Consider the following 19,062-nt stretch of genomic DNA (forward strand, 5'->3'; position numbering starts at 1 on the left):
AAGAGCTAGCACAGCCAATTAAAACCGAGAAGAGGGGAGAGAAATTCTTGCTCATCGCTATATTCTCTTCACTCCCCTGCCCCAGTGCAGGCATAGAACGGGCAATCCATGAATTTTCAGTGAATGAATAAAGTAACCCTTAGGGCTGGTGGTGTTTGGGGGCAGACTGGCTGTGCTTTGCCACAGGTGGGATCTGGGCCACAGACTGGGGGCAGAAAGACTGAGACACACGGTTCATATGACACATATGGGTTCATATGGGTGAACTGCTGTGTAATCACCCACTGGGCTTGGTTCCACCTGGTGGGGAGAAGGCAGCCTTGAGCAGGAACTAGAGGCCGCTGGGGCCCCAGAGCCGTGCAGGTGCGCTGCCTCACTCCAGCGCGCAGGGCCGACTCCCCTCTCCCCCGTGACTGGCCTCACACGCTACACTCCCGCAGCCCCAGTGGGGACGGCGTCGACATGCACATCGACACTCACTTGCCGTCTCTGATATGGCAAATTTTGACCAGTTCTGGACACTGCGTGCCGCGAAGACGTGGACAGCCTAGAGTGACGTCCAGAGTGGGGAAGGGATGGGGTCTGGGGACCCTGTAAGTTACTTGCAATTGATTGTAGAAGGGACCGCCTAGGGAGGAAGGCAGTGAGCACCGTCCTGGGGGTCATCTGGGTGAAACTGCACCCCCAGAATGGTGCAGAGGGAGTTCCCACACTGGGTGGGAAGGTCACCTCGGTGTGCAAGGATCCCTTCCAGCTGAGAACCGTGAGGGTTAGAGTCCTGGCCATCGTGCCTGCTTTTTTTTTTTTTTCTTTGTTTGTTTTTGTTTTGTGGGATCTTTGGGGATCTTAGTTCCCCACCAGGGATTGAACCCGGGCCCTTGGCAGTGAAAGTGCGTAGCCTTAACGACTGGACCGCCAGGGAATTCCCGTGCCTGCTTCTTGCTGTGTGACTTGGAGGAAGCCAGCTGTCTCTCTGGGCCTTACTGTATAGGGTGACAATGCACGGTGTCCTGGAACCACCTGGGCTCTGGAGATGGCCAGACACCTGACTCTGTCCCTTACACACCGTGAGACCATGGGCAGTTCCTTACCCTCTTTAAGCCTCAACTTCCTCAGGTGACACCTCAATAATTCTTACCTCCTGGAGCTGTTAAAGGATTAAATGAGACAACAGGTGTAGAACGTTTAGTCTGATCCCTGGTTCACTGAAGTGGTCCTCCGTAAATGGCAGTCCTTTTTAACTGAGTCATTTCTCTCAGGGCTCAGTTTTGTCATCTATAAAATGGGAGTAATAATGTCTAACTCTTCACTGGGTTGTTTTGAGACCTGAGTAATATTATTTTTCTCAAAGCATTTTGGAAATCACAACCTACTCCTCCAACACCAGCATTTGCTAGCACTGCACCCTCACATCAGCCGCCTCATGTCACCCCGTGAGCTCTCGAGGGCGGCAGCCCCACCAGTCCATCCTCTTCCTGAAAACTTACAACTTCCAGCTCCCGCCCAGACCCTCCACTGAGCTTCAGCCCCAAATATCCATCTGCCTATTAGATGTCTCCCACTTGGGTGATTAACAGACTCTTTGAACGTCCAAAGTGAAACTCCTGGTTCCCCAGCCCCACCCTCCAAAACACCCTGTTCCTCCCCTGCCACCCCCAGCTCAGGAAACCACCTCACCACCACCAATTTCTGAAGCCAAAATCCCAGGAATCACCCTTGACCTATCGGATCCACACGAAATAGCATCCCGGACCCCACCTTCACCCTCATCGCCACCTCGATGCCTGCAAGGACTTCCCACTCCTTACTTCTAGCCCATTCTCCCCACAGCAGCTGGAGGAAGCTTTGTAAAGGGTCAGTTGGGACCCTCGCCAGCTTAGAACCCCCAACAACCTCCCATCATACCCAGCACACATTCCAAACTCCTTGATCTTGCCCATGAGGCCCTGCAAAAGCCAGTCCTGCCTGCCTCCCCACCTCACCAGTTATTTGTCTCCCACTCACTCTGTCACAGCCATTCCACTTTCCCCTGTACCCTGAACAAGTCAAGCTGGTTTCCACCTCAGGACCTTTGCACTTGCTGTTGCCCTTTCCTAATCTCTCCCACTGCCTTCTTCATTGCCTGACTCATTCAGGTCTCGGTTCTCAAAGGCCACCTTCTCAGTGAAACTTTTCCTGACCACCCCATTAAAAGTGGCTTCCTCCCTTGGGACTTCCCTGGAGGTCCAGTGGTTAAGGCACTGCACTTCTACTGCAGGGGGCACAGGTTCCATCCCCTATGCCGTGCAGCAAGGCAAGAAAAAAAAAAAAAAAATGTGGCTTCCTCGGTCTAGGACAGCGCCCTGTGTCATTTTCATTACACTTATGCTAAAACCGTCTTGTTTTGCTGATATGTTTACTTGTTTACTGTCTCGCCACTAGAACATAATGTCCTCAAGGACAGCCACCTCTGCCTCATTCACAGCTGTCCCCTCAGGGCCATGAGTGAGCACCTGGCATACACAAGGTGCTCAATAAGTGTTAGTTGAATGAATAAATGACTATGATTATTCCAGTCCCTCCACTAGGGGAAGCTCTAAAGGTTGGAGGTGGGGGGTGGACAGAGGTAGCCTGTCTCTAGCGTCGGATCTGCTCCGTATCCCCGTCCCCCAGAGGTTGGCCCTGCCACACGGAGCCCACAAGGTCCTGGCGACTGGGGCAGACCACCGTGGAGCAGAGAACCATTCAACAGGGAGAAAAAAACACCTACCTGCCAATTGCACATTGCATTCCATGCTACCTCATGCTAAAATTCCAGGACAGACGAGCAACAGCAGATCCCAACCCAGGAGTCCTGGAGTGACTGGCATGCCTCTGGACCGGCCCAGCTCCTGGACTCTGGGGCCTGTGGTGCCAGGTGGGCGGCTGAGCTGACCTGGCATCCCCCGCCCCTGCTCCAGCAGCAGGACCCATCTCCTCCTCTTGGGGACCTGCCCTCCCCCACTCTCAGGTCACGCAGTCCAGGTGGGGCTGACCCCACCCTCCCGGGAGTTGGGAGCAACGACTCAAACCTGGCCACTGGGTGTGTTTTTTCTCTCTGGGTGGGGTGGCTGCAAGTCTTGAAGTGCTGGTACCCATTATGCCCGACCCAGAATGAAAAGGGAGACAGATCCCTGGGGCCAGGCCTGATGTTCCAGGCTGGGCCTTTTCTGTGATTTGAGCCAAACAGTCCCTTTTCCTCTTCAGCTGCCTAGAGTGTGGCTGTGGCCCCACTGACACCCGCTCCTGGCTCATCCTTTGCTGCCTCCCACCCCTCACCCCCCGAAGCCTGCTCTGCTCTCTCGCTTTGCCTTCACCAGTCCCACGCCTGGAACCCTTTCCCCAGCTCATCCACCTGGTAAACTCCTACTTGTTTCCCGCCTCGGTTCAGATACCACCTCCTCCAGGAAGCCTTCCCTGACTCCCTCAGACACAGACCCCTTTCTTTTCCCGCATCCCCCACCACATCCAGCAGGTTTCTCTGGGAAACCCTTCTTCACTAGGTCCTACCCCCTAAAAGATCTTCTCAAGCTTTATTTGCCGTGGTCTTATTACGAAAATAGGGACGTTCCTCCCCGCCCCCACCGCCGCCACTCTCCAAATACAAAATGATGTTTTTAACAGTTAATGTAAATTTTCAGTCAGTGCCTACCCTACCCCAGGCATTCTGAATTACTCCCCTAGAGAGATGTCTTCCCTACCCTTGATTGAAAAGCTGCAGCGAAACATCCCTCATTGCTTCAGTAAACATCCGTGTGGCCCCCTCGGTAGAAAGCACCATGCTGATGCTGGACACACGAATTGTAAACCTGTATTATAGGGACTTCCCTGGCGGTCCAGTGGTTAGGACTCTGTGCTTTCGCTGCCGAGGGCCCGGGTTCGATCCCTGGTCAGGGAACTACGATCCCACAAGGCAAGGGGCGCAGCCAAAAGAAAAAAAAAAAAAGTCAGTGGTAAAATTGTATTATAACTGTCCCTTCTGTACAGGCTAGGGAAATGCAGGGAAGGTTCCTGCCAAACTGACCGATGTTCCTTTGGAAGTTGGCAATAGAAGGACAGAAGGGGGACTTTCCCTTCGTACTTTATATAATTTTAAAGTGATAGGGTTATGGATGCTTTTTGACTTTCGTATTATTTTTCAAGTAAAGCATTTCTTAGTGGCTCATTGGTGTGTCTGTTTCCCTACAAGACAGGGAGCCCCCTCTGGGGACAAGGCTGGGTCTGAGTCATGCCTGCTTCCCACCAGGGCCTGACCCAGGAGGCGGGAAGTGTCTGCGAAACGAGGGCAGGACAGAGCTGGGCAGGCACAGGCAGTTGCACTGGCAGGCACGCGACACAGGCTGGGGAGAGGGTCAAGCCCAGGGCCGAGGCCGGCTGTGGCTGCAGCGGGCAGCGAGGGCAGAAGGACGGTGGTCCCCACCCCGGCCTGGGCACAGCATGGTGACCGGCTCATGGGCTGTACGGGATAAACATTGGTCTGTTGGGGAAGTGAGACCACAGGGTGACAGAACTCCCAGAAAACAACTTCAGCCCAGCTTTGCACTTGCAGGAGACAGATGGAGATCAGAGCTGAGGGAAGCTGGGGCAGGAGGAGAGAGAGGAAAGGGCTGGGCAGGAGGGATTCGAGGGGACCTTGAGAATCAGGGCCTGGGCAGGTTACAGGTGGCAGAGGGTTGGCCTGCTGCTGCTGGTGTCCGTAGGGGGTCCGGAAGAGGTGGTTCTGGGGGGTGTATGAACAGAAGGAGTGCCTGCTGGTCACAGGGGCTGAGGGCCTGGCTGGGTCTGCGCTAGGCTGCCCCGTCCCTCCTCCCTCCCTGTAGCCTGTGCTCCTTGAACAGACATTTCTGAGGGCATATGTGGACACAGCCCTGGGTGATCAGGGCTGTGGCAGAAGGAGAGGCAATGGGCTGGGGGCCCCCAGAGGAGACAGGAGGCAGGAAATCAAACCAGCTGGAGGGAGGGAAGTCATGGAAGACTTCCTGGAGGTGCAGGCTCCCAAGCTGGGGCTTAAAGGATGGAGAGGAGCTCTCCAGGTAAAGGGAGGGGGCTGACTTCCAGGTAGAAAGGAGAACAGGCGCAGGAACACCAAGACTGGAGGAGCCCTGAGCCTCCACCTTGCTCAGTGAAGCGCCGTGTGTGCTACAAAGCAAACAGATCACCGGCTGCTGGGGTCTCTGGTGGCCAGGGTGAGAGGGGTGCCAGTTAGAGGCAGCAGCCCCAGATCACGTGGTTAGAGCCCTGGACTCCCAGGCCTGGCTTCCAGGCTGGCTCTGCCACTTGAGCTCACGGTGTGACCTGGGGCAGGCAAGTCACTTTGCCTCCCCGGCACGCCCACTCCTCCCCCCTCCCCCCACCCCCCACCGGCGCCTTGGCCAGGATGAGGATTTGTGGATTCAGGGAGGTCACGTTAGCATAGTGCCTGGTACAAAGGCAGCACCCGACAGACTACCTATGGCAACGGTGGCAAGCCAGGCATTGGAAGGATCTGTTTGGGAGAGTCGCTGCAAAGCAGTGAGGCCAGATTGCTCTGCGTTTCTGCAGAGCCAGGCCCAGCGGCCGGAAGCTCTAAGGAGACAGAGACGCACTCAGTGTTAAGGACAGCCCCAAATGGGAGTGCTGGTCAGCAGTGGAACGGGCCCATCGAAGGCCGACCGCTGCCAAGGGAACAGCCTCGCGGGTGCTGGACAGCTCCCTGGTGTAGACAGCATAGGCCAATCCCTCGCTGTAGGACTTGCCAGGCCCTTCACTGCGCTGGAACACGGGCCACAGACTCAAACGCTCTATGGAAACCAGGTTAACAGCACAAATGGGTGACATGGCAGGGGTGGAAGGAAGGGGTGGGCTGGAAAAAACAGCCTGTCAGAAGAGGAGGCCTGCCCAGCCTCTACTCTGCTCCCGCCAACCATCCTTATGGGAAGTCTGTTGGCCAATATCATGGTTGAATGGTGTCCCCTAAAAAGATATGGTAGGGGACTTCCCTGGTGGTCCAGCAGCTAAGACTCCATGCTTCCACTGCAGGGGGCACGGGTTCGATCCCTTGTCGGGGAGCTAAGATCCCACATGCCGCAAGGTGCGGCCATTAAAAAAAAAAAAAAAAAAGAAAGAAAGAAATGGTAGGAGTTCTAACCCCTGGTGCCTATAAATATGACCTTGTTTGGAAACGAGGTCTTTGCAGATGTAATCAAGTTAAAAGGAGGTCTTTAGGGTGGACCCTAATCAAATGACTGGTGTCCTTATAAGAAGGGGAAATTTGGACACAGAGACAGACACACTCAGAGAAAAGATGGCCACATGACGGCAGAGGCAGAGACGGGAGTCATCCATCTACGAGAAAGCCAACCGTTTCCTGCACCACCAGAAGCGAGAAGAGGCAAAGAGGGATTCTCCCGTAGAGCCTTGAGAGAGACCCCAGCTCTGCTGACACCTTGATTTTGGACTTCTGGTCTGAGATGATACATTTCTGTTGTTTGAAGCCACCCAGTTTGTGATACTTTGTAATGGCAGCCCTGGAAGCTAATACAGCCACTCATGCATGATTCCACATAGACCAGAAGTCTCCAGAATGGGGAGAGAGAATGCAGTGTTTCCTAACTCACAGACCACAGGCCCCTTTCTGAAAGAGCGTCTCACTGGATGAGCCAGGGCACTTGATGTGGGGCACCGATTCTGATTCTCAGCCTTTCTTTTGTAGCCACACAGGTCCTGTGCATGGAGGTGACCCCTGGTTTCCTCTGCTGTAAACTGAGGATAATGTGTCAGCCTCCCAGGTGGCTGCGGACCCTCAGCGAGATGCACAGAAAGCAGAGAGTCAGGCGCGCCCATCGCGTGGAGGGTGTCCTCCCCCTGAGCCTCGCTTCACCCCTCTGAGAGATGGGTGGCAGCATCTCCCGAGGCTTCCTGGGGTTGCCGGGGACCGCCTGGCCCAGCGCTGGTGGTCAGAACGGTCCGCGTGGACCGGCCGGCCCCCTGCACCGGCTCGGCTTCCGCGGGGCCTCCGCTGGAGGGCGTGTGCTCCCCGGGGCTGCCCTTACCTGTGCTGTGAGCTGGATGGGTTGGGACAGGGTGAGCTGTGGGGTCCCGGGGGGCTGGCTGGCAGGCTGTGGTGGCGGCAGGTCGCCTCCCCCGGAGGAGGCTGGGGGCTGCGAGGTCGAGGAGGAGGAGGAAGAGGAGGAGGAGGAGGAGGAGGCGGCGGCGGCCGCGGCGGCCAGGAGAAGGGGTTAGCGCCTGAGCCAAGCGGGTTAGGGGGCAGGTCTTCCAGGAGGACAGAGGAGGGCGAGAGGCAGGCGTTGAGAGAGTGGCCGTGGCCGTGGCCACCAGTCCTGTAACAAACGGGAGGGGGCTGGCCTGTCCCTGCCCCCTTGCACCCCAAGTACTTACCCCGGCTAGCTGGCTGCCGGTCAACATGAGTTGGGCCTGGGGCAGATGCGGCTGAACCGGCTGGGGGGGCAGGGGTGCCGCTGGGGCTGAGTCACTGCTGGGGTCTTCAGCCTTGATCTGGGGGGGAGAGAGGCAGGGTCCGGGACCCCAGAATGTTAAGTGGAGGCCAGAGAGAATGCCCACCTGTGAACCAAAGAGAGGGCACGTGTGTGGCAACGGCAGCCCCGCACCGCCAAGGGGGAAGACTGGGGTGCGGAGGCCGGGCCTGCAGTGGCCCGCGGGGACCTCGGGCCACCTTTCTGGCCTCAGTTTCCGCACCAGTCAGAAAAGGCTAACACACCCTCTGCACCCGAACTCCCGACAGGAGGGGGTCACCCTTGGAGAGCGCTTTTACCCTCCTGGAGGTCAGTTCACCATCTTTTAAAATGGGAAAGGATGCCAGTAGGGGCCCCGGGACATCAAAGAAGGGAGTCCTGTGTGCCACACCCCTCATCTGCTTCAGCCAGAGGTGCACCTCTTATCTGTCCAGTGGAGTAAGACTTTATTGGAAGAAAGAGGATTAGGGTATGAAATAAAAATCACCGCCTTAGAATATGGGTCATGAATTCAAAGCCTAAGGAGCAGGCAGACAGCACAAATGGGTGATTTGGGCAAGTGTGGACGGAGTGCGCTGAAAAGAGTACGCCCGCCTGCCGGAAGGGAGGCCTGTCCAGCCCCACCCTGCTTCTGCCGGCAAAAAAACCAAAGCAAAAATGCTGCAGGACAGCAAAGGATGTCTGCAGGCCAGATGTGGCCCAGGCGCTGCCAGCTCTCAGCCTCCACCCGAGTCCGCTGAGCCCCTCCTCCTCTCTCTGTGGAGGGCACAGATGCATCCCGCGTCCACCACGTAGGACAGACCAGCTTAGAGGGGTCCCAGCCTTCTTCCTCTCCTACCTGAAAATACCAGACAATGGTGGCCTTGCCTGACAGGTCTGCTGGTGAAAGACACATGGGGTGGGAGGTGTGGCTTGATGAGCTGCACACTCTCAGGCCCAGAGGGGACATGAGGGATCATCCTTCAGCCCAGTGTCCCAACAGTGTTTTGCAAAAGGAGATCCAGAGAGAGAAAGCATCTCGTGTAAGGCAACACAGTGACTTGGCAGAAGCGAGCGTGGCATTTGCAATACAGACTGAGACAGACAGACAGAGGCCTGGGAAAGGGCCAAATAACAGAGGGTGAGTGGCATGCCCCAAGGGACGGGATACAAGTGTCAGAAAGTCTAAGGCGTACAGGGATGCAGCGTGAAACAACAGTGGGTACTAGAAGTCAGGGCAGTGGCTGCCCTGGAGGGGAAATGAAGGGCTTTCTGGAAGTCTGATCGTGTTATGTTTCTTGATCTGCTGCTGGTGACACAGGTGTCCAATTTGTGGAAATCCACAGAGCTGGACACTGAGGATCTAAGTGTATGTCATATTTTAATTAAAAGTTTTTAAAAAACCAACATTGTGGGCTTCCCTGGTGGCGCAGTGGTTGAGAGTCCGCCTGCCGATGCAGGGGACACGGGTTCGTGCCCCGGTCCGGGGAAGATCCCACGTGCTGCGGAGCGGCTGGGCCCATGAGCCATGGCCGCTGAGCCTGCGCGTCCGGAGCCTGTGCTCCGCAACGGGAGAGGCCACAACAGTGAGAGGCCCGCGAACCGCAAAAAAAAAAAAAAAAAACCCCAACATTGCGTGCCATGGTGAGAACACTACCCCCTCATGGCTCTTTCCTTCTCTCTCTTTTAAGCCTCCATTAGGTTCTAGGACGTCTCTAACACCTTCCAGCCCTGGCTAATCGCCCCTTTTAACAAACAGAGAACCGGTCTCAGGCTTATACCCGACAGTAGGCAAGAGTCTCTGGGTACATTTTAATAATCATTGTATTTATTTCCATGGCAAGTGATTCTGGTTTTCCATTCATGAAATTTCCATTTAAAAAAACGTTTTATTTCAGCTGCTGAAAAAGCAAGACAGCTCATGAGTTGATAATTGTTGAGGCCGATTGACAGGTACCTGGAGGTTTGTTTTCGCTATGGTCTTCCTTCTACTTTTGTATCTGCTTCACACTTTCCATAATAAAATGTTTTTTTTTAATTGAGCCAATTTAACAAAACTATGATGTAAATAATTGGACACGGTGGTGTGTGCATTTGTCTGAAATCATGATGGAAGCTCGTGAATCACTGCAATTAGGGAAAGACTGACACAGAAGACATGCAGTGAGGTGGAACAGCAAAGGCCAGGAGCGGAGACCAGCTGTGGATGGAGACCCAGAGTCAGAGGCCGCTGCTGCGGTCTCTGCCTCAGGCTTTCCCCGGGAAGCAGGCCCAGGCTGGGGAAGGGGAGCGAGAACCCTTTCTTCCTTGGGCCCCACTAGTCTCCTAGGGGAGAAGCAGGGCTGCTGTGGAGCAAGGAGAGGCTGCAAAGATTCAGCTGAGGGAGGGCTGGTGCTGGGGGTGTGGGTGATGGATGCCCTCGGCATAGCCAAGGGCTATGGCCAGAGCCCAGCCTGAGATCAGAGGGAAGACGGTCAGAGTCAGAGCCCTTCTCCCCGGGTCCCGTCCAGCGCCCTCAGAACAAGACACCTGCCCACCAAGCAGATCAAGGCACATCAGCCACGGAACGGACCTCAGAGACCCCCCTCTCCATCCCCACCCCCATTTCCCATGTTAGAGAAGAGGAAACCGAGAAGCCCAGAGTGGGGGAGTGATTCTCCCATGGTCACAGAGCAGTTCCTGGTGCCCCCACCCCATCCTTCTGCCACCTTTGGTCAGGGTCAGGAGTCCTGCCCGTGCCCCCTCCTCTGTCCCTGCCCTCTGCGCCATCTTCAGGCCTCTGGACCTGCCGGCTGCCCCCGCCAGACTGGAGGGTGGAGACCTGGGCCCCAGACACCCCAGGCAGCCCAGCAGTGCCCAGGAGCAGGGCCCCATCTGGGTCTGGCATTTGCTCTACATGGTCACTTCCGGCCTCCCCATCGTCCTCTCCTCCAGCATCCTCACTGGGCCTGCCCTCCCCTCCCCACTCCCCAGTCCTCCGCTGGCCCCTGAGTGTGTGCTGGGGGGGATGGGGGGCGGGGCCGGCCCCTGTTCGGTCAGGGACGTTGGGATGGGGGCGGGGCCCTCAGCTTCCTGTTGTTCATCGCCCTGGGGCTCTGGGGGGGATTTCCCTGGCCACCCCCACTCCCCCAGGGAAGGGGAAGGAGCCCTGGTGAGTCACAGGCCTAGGGCGGGAGCCCGAGAGTGAGAAGGGGCGGCGGGAGGAGTCCCGTCACCGAGGTACCAGGCCCTGGGCCCTCGGCAGGCATCTGGGACCCTCTCCCAAATGCCAAACCTGGCCCATTGCAGGACACCTCTCCCCCTGCCCTGGCTGCCCTGACAGGTGCTTACCTTGGTGCTGGGGCCAGTCGGGGACACAGAGAACGGGGAGGTCTTATTCTGGGGGTTCTGCAAAGAGTGAGTTGGGGTGGGAGATGGGAACAGTGAGATGAAGCAGCTTCTGACTCCCTGCCCTCCCCTACAGAAAACCTCTGCTCCCTTCTCTCCCCTCCCCCTCCCCCTCCCCACCCTCCTGCACATCCATCCTTCCTGACCTGATGGTTAGTGTCTGGTCCATTTCTTTCCGTGTCTGCAAGGAGAGGGACAGAGTGAGTTGTCACGAGCCACCCCCAAAACTCCCCCGGCGCACCTGCCCTCCGCCCGTGGTGACCTCTGCCCTCCCTGCCCCCTTCCCCACTCACCTGTGTGCTCTGACGGGGAGTCCAGACCTTGCTTCTCGGCCTCCAGGGGCTTAGACATTCTTATTTCTGGGGACAGAGGAGGGATGCAAGTGGGGTGAGGGTGCAGAAGCCTGAAGAGCTCTGGGGCCCCTCCTCCGGCACCACCCCAGCCTCTCCCCAAATACTCCCACACCCCCTGCCGCCTTGCAAGTGTCTCTTTCCGGGAGACATGCCCTCTGCTCTGAGCCTCTGCTCTCCTCCGGCAGGACAGGTGAGGGGCCTTCGGGCCCTGGGGATCCCCTTCACCCCTCCAGGAGGTGGCACAGGGAGGGTCAGCCCCCGAGCCCCCGTGAGACCCCGGGGCAGGGTGGGAGGGTAGAGGTTGGCCATTGGTCCTGACAAGGCTCTGGCCGCCCAGGGGAAGGCTGGTGACGCTCCAGAGCAGCGAGTCAGCCTTAGGCTTCCTCTCAGGCTGCCGCCCAGGCGCCCATCCTGCCTCACCAGGTTTCGGTGAGGCATGTTTTCCACTCTGAGTAGGGCCTGGGAGGTGTGAGGGGACTGCAGCATCCCCAAAGGAACGAGTTGTCAGATCTCCGGCTGTGATTCAGCCGCCCTCTGGCCCCCTCCCCGGCCCACCACTTTCCTGTCCATACCCCACTCCCACCGGCCTCCCCTTCAGGTACTCAGCACACAGGCGGCCCCACTCTGATCTCTGTGACCCTGACCCCATCCGCTTCTGCCCCGACCTTGTCCTCAAACCTAATCTCAGACCTTACCTGGGACTTCAGCCTTGAATTGCAGCTGCACACCCCAATCCAACCTACAGTCCCTGCACCTACAGACGCAATCCCACCCTATCGTTCTGCGGGCAGAGGAAATGAAAGAAGGTGGCCGAGGGGAGTGGCAAGCAGGGGACACAACGCAATGGAGACAAACCCCCGTCCTCACAGCTCTCTGATGCTGGTCACGGGAAGGTGAGTGTTACCAGGGCCAAGCACAGTGCCAAGTATGATTCAGAGCTCATGCCGGCAGTTGGTGCTAATATTACCCCCATTTTACAGAGGAGGAAACTGAGGCCCCAGGGGGGATGGCACCTCCCCAAGAACACAGTGAGGCAGCAGAGGCACCCTGATCGGACCTGGGTCTTTGTGACTCCCACTTCTTTTTTTTTTGCGGTGCGCGGGCCTCTCACTGCTGTGGCCTCTCCCGTTGCTGAGCACAGGCTCCGGACGCGCAGGCTCAGCAGCCATGGCTCACGGGCCCAGCCGCTCCGCGGCATGTGGGATCCTCCCGGACCGAGGCACGAACCCGCGTCCCCTGCATCGGCAGGCGGACTCTCAACCACTGCGCCACCAGGGAAGCCCCAGGGCTCCCACTTCTGATCAGTATCGCTGCGGTCTCTGATGGGCCCGTCATGACTTTCACCACCTCATCTCTCACGGTCACCCCAACCCAAGTTTAACCTGACTCCGACTTGAACCCAGCCCTTCCTGGTCCTAGACCCCCGCACAAATCTGGGTTTCTGCCCAACCCGTTCTGAATCCTCTTTGCCCACCCTGATTCCCAACTCCTGTCCAGACGACCCGAGTCCTTCATCTGACCTCAACTCCCAACTCGGCCTCAGACCTTACTCCTGACCCTGACTCTGACCCTAAAGTCTCTCCTACAGCTCACTCCAAATCCCCACCAAGACCCCACCCCATCAAAGGAGCTATCCAACTCTAGTGTGCTCTGCATCCAAGATATTCAAAGAAGGCCAGCTAGAGGGAGAGCTGGGACAGCGTCACCAACTGAAAAAAAAAAAAGTCCAGAAATTTTGCAATTACTCGACACGGAACGCCACTCGGATTTAAAATTCCTGATTAAAAAGCCAGGTCACACACTGCTGGTGGGAGTGTAAATCAATACAAGCACGATTCAGGAAAGCTGAGCGGTGCCCCTTCCCTGTGGCCCGGGCACATCCACTCCCGGGCACCCATCCAAGAGAAAGGAGCGTCCTGCCCACCATCACCACCCTCGGCACACGTGTTCCCAGCAACGCTTTCATAACCGCTCCCCCCACCCCGGAAATAGCTCAAGGGCCCATTAACGGGAATGGGTCAACAACACCGGTACATCCATACAACGAAGTACTCCACAGCCGGGGAAAAGAACCAACTCCTGCATCACACACACTGAATCTCGCAAACATGATACCAGGGTAAAGACGTGAGACACAAAAGTGGACAGACAGGAGGACTCCAATTATGTGAAACTCAGAAACAGGCAGGATGACATCAGATGATTAAGGTCAGATTAGTGGGCACCTTTTGGGGGGTGCTAACCGGGAGAGGGTGTGAGAAAGCCTGCAAGGGGTTGGAAATGTTCTGTTTGGTGGTTATGTGGGTCTACACATATGTAAAAATTCATCAAGCTGTATGCTTAAAATTTGAGCACTTTATGTATGGTATGTTTTCACAAAAAAAGAAAAAAAGTTTGAGTTGGGACTTCCCTGGTGGCGCAGTGGTTAAGACTCCACGTTCCCAATGCAGGGGGCCCGAGTTCGATCCCTGGCCAGGGTACTAGATCCCACAACTAAGGAGCCTGTGAACCACAACTAAGGAGCCTGAGAGCCACAACTATGGAGCCCTTGAGCTGCAACTAAAGGAACCCATGTGCTTCAACAAAGGAGTTGGCAAGCCACAGCTAAGGAGCCCTTGAGCTGCAACTAATGGAATCCACGTGCTGCAACTAAGGAGTCGGCAAGCCGCAACTAAGGAGCCCTTGAGCTGCAACTAAAGGAGCCCACGTGCTACAACTAAGGAGCCGGCCAGCCTCAACTAAGGAGCCTGCCTGCAGCAACTAAGACCCGGTGCAACCAAATAAATAAATACAATTTTAAGCTAATAACAATAAAAATAATAAGCCAGCATATAGTCCTATTAAGGCATGAGTTTATGAGGGTTGGGGTGCAGGTGCCCAGATGCTACAGGAGCTCAGGCCCTGTTTCTGGGCACTGGGAAGGGGGCAGCAAGTGGCTAAGGATGCTGAGAGAGCCAGGGGATGAGGCCCCCTCCTGACTCTGGTGCATCAGATGTGGGAGTCCTGCCTGATCCTGGTTCTAAATCTCCCAGACCTTGGCCCTGCTCCAGGCAACCACAAATCCTGACGTGGCCCTAAATCCCACCCCTCCCAGCATCCCTGAAAGCCGTGTCCCAGCCCCCGCCTCCAGCCAGTGTCCACATTGCCACGGGAGCTCCCCGCCTGGCCCTGAACCCTTCCATGGCTCCCCATCTCCTAAGAAAAGCCCAGGCTCCTCATCCTGGCCTTTAGGGTGTGACCCGTGTCACCGTCTGCTGCCCATCTCTCGCCACTTCTGCAACTTCCTCTTCAGCCATGCCAGGCATCTCCCTCTGCTTGACGGGGAGTCCAGACCTTCAGGTTCTTTACTCCCCACCTAGCTAGCGAACGTCCCTCCTGATCACGGACCAGGGTGGCCTCTGACCTCACCTCCACCCCAGAGAGTCCATGCTCATTCCCGGCCTCTCTTATGTGCTGAGCTGTGTCCCCCAACATTCCTGTGTTGAAGTCCTAACCCTCAGTACCTCAGAACGTGACTGTCTTTGGAGATAGGATCTTTAATGAACTTTAATGAACTTAAAATGAGACCCTTAGGGCCCTTAGGGTGGGCTCTGATCCAATATGACTGGGGTCCTTATAAGAAGAGGAGATTGAGACGAGATTGAGACAGGGACATGCCCAAAGGGAAGACCGTGTAAAGACACAGGGAGCTGACGGCCATCTCAAGCCAAGGAGAGAGGTCTCAGAAGAAACCAACCCTGCTGACACCTTGACCTTGAACTTCTAGCTTCCAGAATTTTGAGAAAATAAATTTCTGTTGTTTAAGCCATCCAGTCTGGGGTACGTTGTTATGGCAGCCCTAGCAAACTAATGCAGCCTCCCTTGGTCGTGCCTTCTCGCCGTCCTAGCCCCGAGCCCGCAGGGCTGTGGTCACCTGTGTCCCTGTCCTTTCCCATTAGACCAGCGGGCAGGCCTGGTCTGACTCAGTGCTGGGTCCCCAGCATCACCCAGCTCAGAAGAACAGGTTATGTTTGCTGAGCGTCCGTCCTTCCCTGCAGCTCTCTCTGTCTCTTACTTGTTCCTGCCTCTGTCCTGCTGTCTGTCTGCCATTTAACGAATGTTTCCCGAGGCATTGGCGTGGGCTGGTCCCTCTGCCTGGAACGCTGTTCCCCACTCTATCTGCCTGGCGATCTCCTACTCATCCTCCAGGGCCCGGCACAGGCTCTGTCCTCCATGAAGTCACCACCCCTGATGACTTCAGGCACAGGGTCTCTCCCCTGTTCCTTCCACCCTGGCTCCATCTCCCCTGTCACTGTCCTAAAGGCTGTAGCCATCTGGGCCCCAGGGTGTCTCCTCCTTCAGGCTAGAAACCCCTCAGGGGCAGCTCTGACTCATCTGGGGTCCCCAACGGGACATGTGGGTTGAATGAACAAGGGTGGCCCTGCTCTCCCTCCTCCAGGCCTTCGCCTCTGCTCTTCTTCCACCTGGGGCAACCCTCTCCTTCTCGACTAGCAAACTCCTGCTCCTCTTTAAGGCGCCAGCTCCACGTCACCTCCTCTGTGATGTCCTCCCTGACTGCCCAGGCGGTCAGTGCCTCTCTCGTCTGGGGTCACCCTGTCCCCTAACACACACTGACAGCCTGGACAGTGACCCCCACCCCAGACTGTGGTCTCCTTAGGGCCCAGGCTGCACAGTCTGGGACTGTGTCTTTGGAATGAACGAAAGCATGAAAGAGCCTCCTCTCCTTGCTGTCACCTGACACTTCGACCCTCAGCCTGGTCCCCAAGCAGCTCCAACCTAAACATTTAAGGTAACATCCCCTCTGCAGGGATACTGGCTGCAGAGGAAAAAGTGGTTTGAGGGGAAATCTCCACCACTCCATTTCCCTTATTCTCACGGATCCTGCCCCACACTAGTCCCAGCTCCCACACAGCCCGCGCACCCCTGCAGCGCTCAGCTGGGCCAACAGCAACATGGCCAGAGCTGTCCTTCGCCCAGGCCTCTTTTGCTGCCCTCTCCTCCTCCATCAGAGCCTAACCCAAGAAAAGGGTCTCATCAAATCATCCCCACCAGCAATGAATAGGGAACTCCATTTCCACCGCGACCCAAAGCTAAGTGATGTCTTAATGGGGACTCTCGAGGGCGCGGCGACCCTGGCCAGGGGCCTGCTCATCCTGGAAGCTGTCTCAGTCTTGGCCCAGGCAGGGTTCTCTCTCTCTCTCTCTCAATCTCTCTCTCTCTTTTGACTCTAGAGAAATACTGATGCCTAATCCCTCCCCCGACACTCTGATTTCACTGGGACAGAGACGTAGGCGTCAGAAACTTTTAAGCCCCCTTCCAGGTGATTCTAATTTGCTACAGCCCCCTGGCGCCTTCAGAAGACCCCCCTCAAAGCCTTGTTCATTCGCAAGGAAAGTTTGGTTGGTTGCTTAGGGTCACCCCTCCCTTCTCCCATCGCAGGCAGCGTGCCACTTTTTGGAGGAACAGGCAAGCAAAAGCAATGCAGAGCCCGACCGGGCCCCTCAAACCCCACCATCCTTGGGTCAGACCCACCAGGGGCGGCCACGCCCCGGGCTCACACTCACTTGCCCGACTGCCCCAGGCCTGGGACGCTGGGTCCCCTCCGCCCTTCCTCGCCCCTCCCTCCTCGGACTTTCACTTCTCCTCTGCATTTCCCCCAGCCGGTTTTAGCAGACTTGGGCCAGCTTCTCGTTAGCACTTACCGAAAATGGGGCTAAATATAGAGGGCCCAAGGGCTTCCCCTCACCCCTCCTGGCCCCGCTTGGCCTGTCCCCTGGGTCCCCTGTCTACAAAGCCTGCTTTAATCAAGGCTGTGGCCTGGGAGCCCCTGTGGGCAGGGTCTGCACTGCCGGGAACCTCTGCTCGCCCACTGGCCCAGCCCAGCCTCCCCAGGAGTCGCATTTCACACCCCCATACCCCACAGCTGTCCCTGGGCGGCCTCCAGGGATTGAACACTTCTGAGTGTCAAGGGGGACGGATGGAGATACAGGCAGCAGACACAACAAGAGAGGTGGCCCTACAGCTGCGCTGACAAAAGCTGCCACAGACACTGAAGCCACAGCCAGGCAGGGCCCCGGACACGGACAGAGACCATGCGAACACACACGGGGACAGGTGTGCGCAGATCCCACACAGGAATGTTTGCAGATGAAGACACAAGCCCAGACACAACGACACAGGCAGATATGCAAAACACACACCCAGACGTGTGTGGGCACACCTGCACTTACACACACTCACACACCGAGTCACCCCCAGACACACAGATAGACACAGATGTGCATACACACACAGACACCCAGGTCACTCAGATAGACACACACACACAGACATGCATGTACTCACACTCCCAGAGTCACCTCCTCCTGGGAGATGGCCAAGGTGGACCCCTGAACTCAGGTCACAGATGTAGAGCCCAAGACCAAGCAGTGATCTGCCCAAGGTCACACATGTATTAATTCATGTCCATGCCAGGGAACCCAGGGCAGGCCTCACAGGCAGGGCAATTCTGTGAGAAATCCCAAGTAAAGGGTTTAACCCAGCGCCCAACACGTACAAAGCCCCCATTCAACCCCAGACAGGGAAGAGACGGCATGCGTGTACAGATGCCCTGGGTCCCTGTGTCTACACTGTACACACACACACACACACACACACAGCTGCATATATCACCTCAGTAAATAATCACACAGCATCTGGCAAGTGGCCTTCCTTCCATCTCACAGCCCTCCTTGCCTCCCTTGCCTTACTCATACCCACTCATCCTTCAAATCTCAGACCACACATGCCCTCTCCCAGGAAGTCCTCCCTGATAGCCTATCGGCTGAACTGGGCAAGTCTCCTGGGCTCCCCCAGTCCCCTGTGCCTCCCCTGTCCCAGTCGTGACCCCTCAGCCTGTGCCTCCTTCCCTGTCTGGTGACAGGTCTGTCTCCCCGCCCTGGACCGGGGACTCCAGGAGGACACACCTGAAACTGCTTTTTTCGGCTCTATTTCCAACATCCAGCACAGAACTGCTCAATAAATACGTGTTGATGACAGATCACAGGGATGCCCGCATACACGGATGCACACAGACACGCACCAAACCGATCATCCCCACAGACACCCACAAATGGGACACATCCCCACACATCCCCATAGTCAGACCTAGAGGGCCGCAAACAAAACCACCTTGAAGTATGGACGCTTGCCCAGTTCCAGGCCCCGTGGTAAGCGTTTACCTATTACCTCACTTAACTCTCCCATCAGCACCGCGGAGAAATAACTATCATCACACAGAGATGGACACATTATGTCAAATGAGCCAACAAACACAAATCGCTTTGTACGGTGCTCGGTGCACGGTGTTCACTCAGTCGACTGACGTTTGGTGGATGAGGCAGTTCACGAGCACGCAAACATGTAATAAATTTTCAGGCAGTGATAAGTGCCATGAAGAAAAGATAAAGCAGGGTGAAGGGACTCAGAATGGCGGGATTGGTTGCCAGTTTAGATGGGGCAGGCAGGGAAGGCCACCCCGAGGAGGGGACATCTCAGGCGAACGAAGTGAGGAAGTGAACCAAGAGAGCATTGCCAAGGCTACCCCCATAATGCCACACACAAGAGCCCCTCACACACGGGACACCTGACAGTCGCACACAGAGGACTCGAAACTACCACGCACACGCACAGACACAGACTCACACACTCAAAGGTCCAGCAACTCAGTCTTCCAGCCCCTGTGCAGTCCCTCCCCAGGATCACTCGTGTCGCCCGCCCACCGGCCCTCTGTATAGGAGCTTGCTACCAACACCTGGCTCCATCCCCTCCCCCAGACCCCTCAGAACAGGGCAGGAGAGAAGGAGAGAAGAGGT

General features: G+C 56.5%; 1 protein-coding gene across 15 annotated transcripts in view; it reads right to left on the bottom strand.

Annotated features, from left to right (window-relative positions):
• POU2F2 (POU class 2 homeobox 2) overlaps window positions 1–19,062 on the bottom strand; it is a 103,168-nt gene that overhangs the window by 12,806 nt on the left and 71,300 nt on the right. For 13 of the 15 annotated variants that reach the window (XM_024768769.1, XM_024768768.1, XM_024768772.1 and 10 more), the window contains 4 exons: window positions 11,150–11,215; window positions 11,003–11,037; window positions 10,800–10,856; window positions 7,396–7,512 (listed from right to left, as the gene is read on the bottom strand). In XM_024768769.1, the coding sequence (XP_024624537.1) occupies window positions 7,396–7,512; window positions 10,800–10,856; window positions 11,003–11,037; window positions 11,150–11,207 (267 nt within the window). In that variant the 5' untranslated portion in view covers window positions 11,208–11,215. Of the gene's footprint in view, window positions 1–7,395; window positions 7,513–10,799; window positions 10,857–11,002; window positions 11,038–11,149; window positions 11,216–11,904; window positions 11,976–17,554; window positions 18,970–19,062 lie in introns of those variants that run through there. The other 2 variants (XM_024768776.1, XM_024768774.1) reach the window with 2 other exon arrangements.

Source organism: Neophocaena asiaeorientalis, unplaced genomic scaffold (assembly GCF_003031525.2).
Source record: "Neophocaena asiaeorientalis asiaeorientalis breed wild unplaced genomic scaffold, Neophocaena_asiaeorientalis_V1.1 scaffold629, whole genome shotgun sequence".
Lineage (NCBI taxonomy): Eukaryota > Metazoa > Chordata > Mammalia > Artiodactyla > Phocoenidae > Neophocaena > Neophocaena asiaeorientalis.